General features: G+C 46.6%; 1 protein-coding gene across 1 annotated transcript; it reads left to right on the forward strand.

The window, feature by feature from the left end:
* Positions 1 to 3,246: 3,246 nt before the first annotated feature.
* On the forward strand, positions 3,247 to 10,551 carry tmprss15 (transmembrane serine protease 15). Its single transcript, XM_058087551.1, has 23 exons — positions 3,247 to 3,374; positions 3,454 to 3,573; positions 3,678 to 3,774; positions 3,859 to 3,965; positions 4,031 to 4,171; positions 4,241 to 4,390; positions 4,448 to 4,553; positions 4,631 to 4,796; positions 5,297 to 5,438; positions 5,693 to 5,782; positions 5,859 to 5,984; positions 6,052 to 6,195; positions 6,397 to 6,507; positions 6,587 to 6,710; positions 7,710 to 7,805; positions 7,932 to 7,981; positions 8,043 to 8,099; positions 8,167 to 8,311; positions 8,377 to 8,552; positions 9,679 to 9,771; positions 9,968 to 10,107; positions 10,223 to 10,277; positions 10,355 to 10,551. Exons 1-23 carry the CDS (start codon positions 3,317 to 3,319, stop codon positions 10,474 to 10,476), a joined length of 2,616 nt encoding a protein of 871 aa, XP_057943534.1. The 5' UTR covers positions 3,247 to 3,316; the 3' UTR covers positions 10,477 to 10,551.
* Positions 10,552 to 10,633: the final 82 nt, after the last annotated feature.

The raw sequence follows: 10,633 nt of genomic DNA on the forward strand, positions 1-10,633 counted from the left end.
TCGCTTAACGCTTCCTGTATTCGTTCATCAAAATAAAAGCATGCCCTGGTACCAAATCCCAGCTAGCCATTTTTGCTTCCCAAATGTTACAAAAACTTTGCATTTTTTTTTGGTCGGGTTGCTTGCCCCTTGGCTGCGGTGGTACGCGTTTGTGGGTTAGGGTTAGACTGATGATTGGTACCGATGAGTGCTTGTCTTGATGGATTATTGATTGGTACTGATGCTCGGTGTGTTGTACCTGCAGGGCAGGTGTGGGTTATTCCCAAGAATATTAATGTGACATTTTTATTGCCAAAGGACTTTCAATGTAGGGAGGGGCTTGTTAATGACTTTAATCAGCCCAAATAAACAGCTCGTCACGGTGTGTGTGATAGTATTGATGAATGATTAGCAGTGACGTGGTCGTTATCGGTCTTTTCAACTCACTCAAAGGTTGAGGTGAAGTCACTCATTGATCAGTTTACTTTGTGGTCTTGCTGCTGACACGTTGAGAACTTTTGAAGGCAAACAAACAAACGATACGTTCAGGATGAAAGGACGTGCTCGTTTGTCGTCTTTGGAGTTCCTGCTGATGGTCACCTGCTTGCTGCTGCTGCTTTGTTGCGTTGGATTGTTGGTGCTTCTGTGGATGGATGATCGGCCGCCAGGTGATGCTCCGCTTCTCATTCTTTTTGTAGATCCGTGCTTTCCAACGCTTTGTCTTTGACAGCTACTTTTCCTCGGTGAAAATGTCTGAGAGCTACTCTAGTTGTGGCATTTAGTTTACCAGCTCACTTTCAGTTCAGTTCAGTGTACTGATATCCCAACAACCGCTATCTCATAGCTCTTACGCATGAAGCTCTCATTCATGAATGACAACAGAGAGGCAACTGAAACCCACACGAGCAAGCACTCTGCGACAAAGGCAAGGAAGAAGTGTATTTTGCATGGTCATGGGTTAGGCTTGCCTTGAGCGCTGATAAATAGATAAGTCTCGTGCGACAGTATTTCAACCCAAACAAAGCCAATGTGTTTGTTTGACCAGAGAATGATGAAAGACAACTCCCATTTTGTCTTCTTCTCTGGTGTTGTCACGTTATCAACTGGAAACCTGAAAGGGAAGTGGGCTTGCGGTTGGCTGAGCCCTCTTCTAGATGTTTCCTACTGGACAGTGGAAAAGACACTTTCTGTACATATTTTACTGATGCTGTAGTTGTTCACTCAGCTGGCTCCTGCCCACCAGAGAATGATGCTAAATAAAGACGTTTGACTTTGCTGCGTCCAAGATGGCGTGGACCCGGGCGTGCTGAGTGGGAAGATGACCATCACCAGCGGTGCCACGTTCTGCGAGGAGCTGAAGAATTCCAGCAGTGTGCAGTTTAAGTCTCTGGCGTTTGACGTCCAACATCTGGTGAGGTCACAGCTTTTATTCGTCATTCAGGGCTGCTCACCTGACTTGTGGTTGGTCGACAGGTGACGGAGGCGTTAACACGCAGTCGTCTCAACAAGGACTTCACGTCTTGTCAGGTTCTGCTCTTCGCGTGAGGACAGCCCAGATTGAAGGATGGGATGATCCATTCATTAATTATTGACGATTGGTTATTGATCCTCAGCCAGGGCAGCGTTATTGTGACCTTTGACCTTTGGTTCCGTCAGCCGGTGGACAGGAATGAAGTGGAGCAACAGATGAGGGCTGGCCTTGAAGACAGCAGGGGACTGGTGGTGGACAAAGATAGTATCCACATCACAGGTGAGGTCATAGGTCAGCAGATTTTGATCATTTCAATTCTATTTGCCTATTGCCTATTGCCTGTTGCCTGTTGCCTGTTGCCTGTTGCCTGTTGCCTGTTGCCTGTTGCCTGTTGCCTGTTGCCTGTTGCCTGTTGCCTGTTGCCTGTTGCCTGTTCCCTGTTGCCTGTTGCCTGTTGCCTGTTGCCTGTTGCCTGTTGCCTGTTGCCTGTTGCCTGTTGCCTGTTGCCTATTGCCTATTGCCTATTGCCTATTGCCTATTGCCTATTGCCTATTGCCTATTGCCTATTGCCTATTGCCTATTGCCTGCCGATCCATTTGGGAGAACGAGCATCAACATGACCTTATAAACCAGCACATTCCAGCAGGGAATTGAGGGTTCCAAGAAATCAATGATTTCTTCTGAAAATACAGGATTCATCACAGCCTATTGGTTCCAGACCCGACCGCATTAAAGTAAAGGTTGAATCACCACCAATTCAGTCATTCAAACATTTGGAAGAACAGATATCTTTGGTGTTGGACCGTAATCCCACATCTCACACAGTAGAATAATATCCCATCTTTACTGTACTTTACTCTGGACCACCAACCTCTTTTTACCCCGCAACGAGAGGAAGCCATTTGTGCAATGGTGATAGCAAACAATGAAAGCAACCATCACTGACCCGGGGTGCCACCCCCATCCGGTCATGCAGTGGTTTGCAGCACATGACAGAATGCTAGTCGAATAGCTCCCTCCTGCTCCCCATTCCTTCATCCCTGGAGGATGTATTCTCCGCCTGGTGGTATAGGTATACTGGAGGTATACTGTATGTCCAGCGTAATGCTAGTAGCCACAGATGCAGCATGTGATAACATCGCAGTACCTAAAGAATCCACTAGGTTTTGCAGTTTGCAAATGTTAATAAGGTTGCCAGAACCTCTACACCGTGGGAAAACCTGTAGTCGTAAGAAGCGTACAACAAGTGGTGGAAGCACGACTGCTTGGGCTGAAGGTGCATCCCATTTTTTTGTTTTTATTCTTCTTTAATTCATGTTACATGTCAACTGGAAAGGGCAGTATATTCTAAAACTGACTGGTTTACTAGTGTCCATTCTCTTTTGCTGCTTTAACTGAAAATGATTAAATGCACCTCCCATTTACAAAACTAGATGGGCACTTGAATGCAACAGGGCAGCCGCGCAGGTTTCAACCCTAACCCTAACCCTAAGTCCTCATTGATCATACTAAAACAGTTAAACAGTTCAAGTCTGATTACATAGTTCAATTACACACATATATATATATGTGTGTGTGTGTGTATATGTCTGTGTTAATACATGCAAATACACATAATTGTGCTATAATCGTTATTATTGGTATTATTAGTGGTACTACTATTGGTAGTATTTCCTCCCTTTGGTGAAATATCCATTGCAAGTAGCTTTGTTGTCATGATGTCTTTTGCGGCCACAGGAATTGATAAAAGAATCGTTTGCAAAACTGGCGATTCCAAGGAATCAAAAGACTGGGAACTGGTTTTGTGGGGAGTTTGGATTCCCATCCCTCCCAGCAATGTTAGGTTCAAGGTGAAGAAGCTAACGGATGCCTTTCACAGAGAAACACGTGGTGACCACAGCCGCTCCGTCAACACCTGTGACAGGTGAGGAAGATTATTTTGTCCTTCTTTCTTTCTTTTTTTCCCCGTAAACTATTTTGATGTCTGCCTCGTTTGTGTCCAGTATCATGTCCGCCTCATCAGACTTCCTGTGCTGACCGATCCATGTGCATCGACGCCGATAGTTTCTGTGATGGCGTCCATGACTGTGCTGACGACTCAGATGAGGATGCCACCCATTGTGGTCAGTTTTTTCAGTCAGCTTGTACCGTATGATCCTTAGGTCTCCATAGCAACAAAGTGTGATGGACAATTGGTGTGTTTGGTATCGCCCTTCTGTCTCCACAGCAACCCAGTGTGATGGACAGTTTGTGGTGCTTGGGCCAACGGGATTGTTGGCTTCTGAGACGCACGACACTGGCGGCTTCTGCCGTTGGATCATCAGGTTCCATAAAAGACACTTACTGGAGCTACCAACATCTACACATTATAGAACCTGAGTGACCTGAGTTTGTTTTGTCATCTTCAGGGTCCAAAGCGGATTTTCAGTGAAGATGAACTTGCAGTTTGTGAGCAAAGGAAATGTTGCCATTCTGAGATTTTATGAAGGAGTTGGCGCTGAAAAGTGGCTTGCAGGTCAGGACCAGGTCCATCAACTCCTGGATCCAGATGCTCTTACCCACTGACCTTTACCTTTGCAGCCGAGTTCTCAGGCTCCACCCCTGCGGGGACAGTGTGGCTGCTGACAGACCAATCCACCGTGGAGTTTTCCTGGCATGATTTTACCAGCACGTCGGGATTCAGCGCCACCTTCCATGCCGTGAACGTGTCACAGCTCCCCGGTGAGACACCTGCCGTCAAAGTTAGAGAAGTGTTCAGAAGTCATTGTTGATGCCTTTGGCGTCTTTTAGTCGAGGAGAAGCTAACATGCACCTTTGAGCGAGGCGTATGCTTGTGGAGGCAACATCATGACGACGACGGCGACTGGCTTCGAACCAGAGGCTCCACCTTCCCTCCACTCAGTGGCCCGAGTGTCGACCACACCCTGGGAAACTTGTCGGGTAGGATTGAATGTTAGCATTGTGTTAGCATCACTGCTAGCATATCATGTTCCTCAGGTTTCTACTTGGTTACGCCTCTGAGCCCCGGCCAATGGCTGAAGAGCTTCAGGATTCACAGCCTGCCTTTGACTCCACCCCTTCAGCCCGTGTGTCTCCAATTCTGGTGAGAGCGCAGAGATGGAACACTGAAAATGACAAAGAGTAAACAAAGAGGAAGTCAGATGATGTGTGCGTGTGAAGGTATCACATGTTTGGAGAAGACGTCCATCGTCTTCAAGTCCTGTTGCTCCAAACGTCTCCTTCGCATCCTCACGGTGTCGTCACCGTGGTCTTTAACAAGGACGGCAACTATGGTGACAACTGGAATTACGGCCAGGTGCTCCTCAACCTGACAACAGAAACTCAGGTCGGTGACATCACACAGGAAGTCCACTGTCAGATTCGGACATGTGTCATGTGACTGTGAAGTATCTAGGAAGACAAAAGAAATTGAGAAGCACTGGTAAAGGGAACACGAATGTTGCAGATATGCGCCATCTCCTGGTGTAACAAACGAACTACACAAGGCATCACATTAACAGCAAATTCAGCATTGTTGCTACTTTGGCCACTTTAAGGGCTATTTCGCTTTTCATCATAGGGGAAAAAAAACAATACCGATATTGAATTTTGATGGCAATAAAAAATGGGGGGGGGGGGGGGGATAAAAATGGGGGGGGGCTCAGTCACGCAGGGGGCCACAAGTGAAAGCCCATGACAGGTTGTGGGCCCAACAGCAAGTTTTGTGTTTTCTGTTTGCTGATGTGATCACCAACCCTCGTGTAGCCTGGTGAAATGTTTTACAAATGTTGAAACTGGATTTAAAACTGAATTGAAGCCAAACTGATTTCAAGCTAATCCATGCAGGTTGTCTTTCAAGCTCTGAAGAAAGGAGGCATGAGGAATGATATCGCTTTGGATGACATCACACTGACTTCTGAGCCATGTGGCCCTGCCCCCCCTGAACCAACCATCGTGCCAACCCCAACCACCACACCCCCCATGCCAGGTAACAATCAAACCTCACTTGAAAATCGCACTAAGCCAGGTGATCGACAAGCCACACCCACTAAGACAATCAAACCACACCCACAAAGCCAGGTGAAAATCAAGCCACACCCATTAAGACAGGCGAGCATAAAGCCACACCCACTAATCCAAGTGTCCATCAAGCCACACCCATTAACCCAGGTCACCATCAAGCCACCCCCACTAAGCCAGGGGAAAATGTCTGATCCGGCCCTCTCTCTTCTGATTGGTCAGCTGACTGTGGCGGTCCTTTTGACCTCTGGGAGCCAAACTCGACCTTCAGCTCTCCAAATTACCCAGAAAACTATGGACAGGAAGCGCGCTGTGAGACCCCGCTTTGTTTCATAAACACATGAGTGCGACTGTGCCTGATTTGAAAAATAAAGAAATGCGCTGGCAGGTGTGTGGACGCTGCACACCGTCCCAGGTGAAAACATCCAACTTCACTTCCTGGATATGCATGTCGAAGCTCACTATGACATGGTGGAGGTGAGGGACGGGGCAGGGCCAAATTCCACCTTACTGGGTGAGCTGTGATGTTTAAAGAGAATTCTTCTTAGTCTACTTTCCACTCATTAACGTCTTTCTTGTAGCCGTTCTCACTGGCAGTGAAGCCCCCGTCTGTGACTTCTTTTCCACAACCAATCAGATGACAGTCTGTTTTTTCACGGACAAGTCGGGTCACGGTCGTGGATTTAAGGCCAACTTTACCTCTGGGCTCAACTTGGGCTCCCCAGGTGAGATCATGATCTTGCTTCACAGACCATTAGTCAACCGTTAGCCTAGCACATGTAAGCTTCAGCTAACAGTGACGTAATATGTCAGCAAGCGCTGAAATTGATGTTAAGACAAACAATTCAACTGAAGAGACAGGAACAGGAAGTTGACAGTCTGACAAGTCCAGGTCTCAGCTCTTTGTGTGGCTGTCTGTGAATCAGATCCTTGTGCTGAAGACCAGTTCCAGTGTGGGACAGGTGACTGTATCCATGGTAACAGTCAGTGTGATGGCGTGATGGACTGTCGCGATGCTTCAGATGAAGCTGAGTGTGGTGAGGCTGATGTCCCGTCTTTGACAGCAACCATGTTTGGCTGCATTGTAGATGAACACAACACCGTACGTTTGTTTAGTTGTCTTACCGGGCGTCGCTTCACGTGGTCTCCAGTTTCTGATTGGCTCTTCTCTGTTCACCGTGTGTGCGGACACCTGGAGTCCTCACCTGTCAGACTTCACCTGTCAGTACCTGGGACACAGGTAGGACGCTACCTGTCATGGATCCATCTGGACCACATGTAAGACCTGTTGCCAAATCTAAAAAACTGTGTGTATATTTTGGCGTACATAATAATAATAATAATACATTTTATTTGTGTAGCGCTTTTCAAAATACTCAAAGACACTTTACAGAAGAATGGAGTTGAATAAAGTAAGTAAACAGAATAGAAGACACACCAAAATACAACATTCATTGGTTAATACACAGTTGAAACATGAGTAAAAGCGGGTAAAACTCCACGTAATAAAACTCCACGTAGTAGACATATTCCCATGTGCTTTTCGTTCAATCATCATCAAAATGTGCGCATGCGAACGCTTCCACGATTCACCACAGATGGCTTCCAACACACACACACAATCATACACAATGACCTTTTTTGAATATAACTCTTTAGCCTGCTAACACCTTGCAACTGGGAAGGTTGAGTTTTGAATTTAGATGTTGGAATGGTCTGAATGGGTTGAGAAATGTGGGAGGAGTTAAAACTCTTAAAATCAAAAGCATTTGGCGTTCCAAAAGAAAATGCGTGGGAATTTGTTTTTCTGTGGCTAACGGCTGTGAGCATGAACGTCACGACTTTGTTGAATGAATTGATGTAGGAATGAGGTAAATTGGTTGAGAAATGTGGCAGTAGTGGTGGGTAATTGGTTTTGGGGAAAAGGAAAATGGGTCGCACGGTGACTGACTGGTTGGCCTGAATTGGTATCCCCGTTGGGCCTCTGAGTGGAGTTTGCAAGTTCTGCTCATGTGTGTAGGTTTTCCCTGGGTACTCAGGCCTTCCTCCCACATTCCAAAACATGCATGTTAGCTTCATTGGAGATGCCAAATTGTCCATAGGTAGGAATGTGAGTGTGAATGGTTGTTTGTCTATATGTGCCCTGCCATTGGCTGGCCACCAGTTCAGGGTGTCTGGACCTGACCAGTCAGTCCTGGGACACATGTAGACCACTTGTAAGACCTATGCCAATGTACAGGTCTGGGTGGAGCACCCTGCAGCCGGCCATGACAGGAGATTCGCCTTTCGTGAGTGTCAAGGTCACTGGGGATGGCGGTCTGGAATCCAGCGTGAGGTAACAGAAATCAAACACTTGGACTACAATGAAAGCCAGAGTGTATAAGTGGAAGATTGTCCTCAGAGACACACACCAACAATTGAAATGACGGCTACCACAGAAGGTATTTTTTGTGTGTTGTAGTGAAAGTTGTGCTGGCGACCACGTGATTTCTCTCCACTGTGACAACCAGCGTGAGTACACGATGCTCATGTGTCAGTGTTGCAATCTCAGTGTCATGTTGTCATGTTTTAGCATGCGGCGCTCGTTTCATTGCCAATGACAGCGTGGACCAATCGGTGGCCAGGGAAGGTAAGAGCAGGAAAACTTTTTCTACTTTTTAGGTCAACTAGCTCACCAGCCTGTTTTTACCTGAAAGGTGAGGTCAAAGTGGTGGGCGGGGCTGACAGTGAGAAGGGAGCGTGGCCATGGATGGTGTCACTGCATTGGAAGGGTCGACATGTGTGCGGCGCTGCTTTGCTGGGCAATAATTGGCTGCTGACTGCCGCCCACTGTGTGTATGGGTGAGACCCCGATTCAAGATGTTTGGATGTCACATCGGGATTGGTGGATAACACCTCGTTTACAGGAAGGACCACCCCCTCCACTTGTGGTCGGCAAAGTTTGGACTTCATACTCAGAGTGACACGAACGACGTTGAAACGCGCCAACTTGATCGCATCATCATCAACGACCGTTACAACCGACAAAGCAAAGATAGCGACATCGCCATGATGCACCTAAAGATGCCCGTCAACATGACTGGTCAGCCTGAAAGCCTTTGTCTATATTTGGGCTGTCCATCCATTACAATACTTCATCACCATTCATCGCGTTTAGTCCATAGTTAACTCATAATTAATCGCACTTAACCGCACATAGATAAAAGGTTTTACCTATTTTAAGTATGGATGTCAATATCTTTGTGGTAAACAAGTTGATAGGCAACCACACTAACCACATCAAAGTTTATGGAAAGGGATGCACATTTTGGAAATATGGGCCAGTTTTGGATGTTTAATGCAAGTGGCGACTTGTCCCCCTTTGTTGGACTGTCCTTGGATGCACCATGTAACTTTGTCACACTCTGCCCAGATACTACACTACTACTATACAATATTTTGTTTGGTACAACACAGTAACATTGAATGTCCAGGCTGATACTGATGGATAGTGCCATCGGGACTATTACAGCACATGGTCGACTGAATGTTACAGGACCCCTGTTCTGGGTTCAAGAGGACCCCCATTCTAGACTTATAATTCAGTTTAAACTTTATTATGAGTGAGTGCTGTCACATGTCCTGATACCTTATTACCTGCCTAAAATTTATACCCAATGAGAAATTAATTTCCTTGATCCGAACATCTCTACAGCCGTGTAAAAAGAAGACCTTGCCTATACTAACACCCTTAGTACACATACAGACCTGAAGGTAATAAATATAATACCAGTGTGTGGTATACACAGTACATATAGATCAGGCCTGTAATCGTGCCCGGCGTTTATATATTTAAGCCTGTAGCCAGACCTTGACAGTATACGGGGCCGGACTTCTATTTGAGGATTTAGGGTAACAAACAAGCCCAACATTGTCCATTAACACTGTTAGCCTCATAGTTGGGACACTCGTATGCCAAAATACCACTGCATAAATGACAATAAAAATACCGGCAGTGCTTCAGTACCTTCTTGCAGCTGGAAAGTGAATGTAGTCTGCAACAATTAGAATCCAAGCCATGGTAGATCCAAATAACTGGCCGTGGTGAGAGCCATCTGCCGGGGCTTTGAAGCTAAATGTACCAAATCGAAACTCTTTTCTTTCTACATTTTTGATGTCCATATGCACATTCTGTTATTCACCATGTCTGTGTGTCTGTGTGTGTTCAGAGTTCATACAACCAGTGTGTTTACCTGAAAAAGGGCAAGAGTTCCCAGCAGGAAGGAAATGTTTCATTGCTGGTTGGGGACGAGATGCTGACGGTGAGCTATCTAATCTAATCTAATCTATCGTGTGCCTGTATTTGTTGAGGTGGGAAAAGTATTTGTATACCCCCCCACCCGACCCCCCATCTGCCCAACCGTCCGTCCGTCCGTCCATCTATCGACAGCTTCTATCGATCTGTCAGTCTGTTGTCAGGCAATCAATGGTGTTTGTCCCTGTGCTGTTGTTGTACAGGTTCTCTCCCTAATGTTCTCCAGGAGGCCATGGTCCCACTGGTAGACCAGGCTGAGTGTCAGCAGTGCTTGCCGGAGTACCGTATTACCTCCAACATGCTGTGTGCAGGATACCGAGAGGGCGGAGTGGACTCTTGTCAGGTGAACACCGGGACTGACTGGAGACACATGTGGACGTCTGAGTGGGACTCAGTCAGAAAAAAAGTATTAGTATTAGTCACATGGCTATTGCTAACGCTTCAACTTTTTGGATCAGGGTGACTCTGGAGGTCCGCTCATGTGTTGGGAGGATGGATACTGGACTCTAATTGGTCGGTATCTTTCAACTATTCCCTTCAGAGAAACGCCACACGTGGGAATAAATGTCCATGCTGTCGTTTTCTGCCAGGTGTCACGTCGTTTGGCATCGGTTGTGGTCAACCTGACCGGCCTGGCGTTTACGCTCGTGTCTCGTCCTTTGTGCATTGGATAGCTCAGACCCGACGCTCCTCCTTGCTGTGGAGGCCATGACCACTGATGACATCATCAAACTGCAGCTGCTCTGATTGTCTGCATCACAGAATGAAAGCTTTTAGTTTTATCATGTTGCTGTTTTTTTTCTTTGACTGATGTCTGCATTGCCATAGCAACACACACACACACACACACAGAGGAGTATGTGGGCGGA

The sequence above is a fragment of the Doryrhamphus excisus genome, chromosome 11 (assembly GCF_030265055.1).
Source record: "Doryrhamphus excisus isolate RoL2022-K1 chromosome 11, RoL_Dexc_1.0, whole genome shotgun sequence".
Classification (NCBI taxonomy): domain Eukaryota; kingdom Metazoa; phylum Chordata; class Actinopteri; order Syngnathiformes; family Syngnathidae; genus Doryrhamphus; species Doryrhamphus excisus.

Bases quoted from the DNA above. Each gene is read 5' to 3' on its own strand.
- tmprss15 (XM_058087551.1), top strand. From the start codon at position 3,317: ATGCCTTTCACAGAGAAACACGTGGTGACCACAGCCGCTCCGTCAACA. The intron at 7,982-8,042 runs GTGAGTACACGA...GTCATGTTTTAG, and splicing joins TCTCCACTGTGACAACCAGC to CATGCGGCGCTCGTTTCATT. The intron at 8,312-8,376 runs GTGAGACCCCGA...CCTCGTTTACAG, and splicing joins GCCGCCCACTGTGTGTATGG to GAAGGACCACCCCCTCCACT.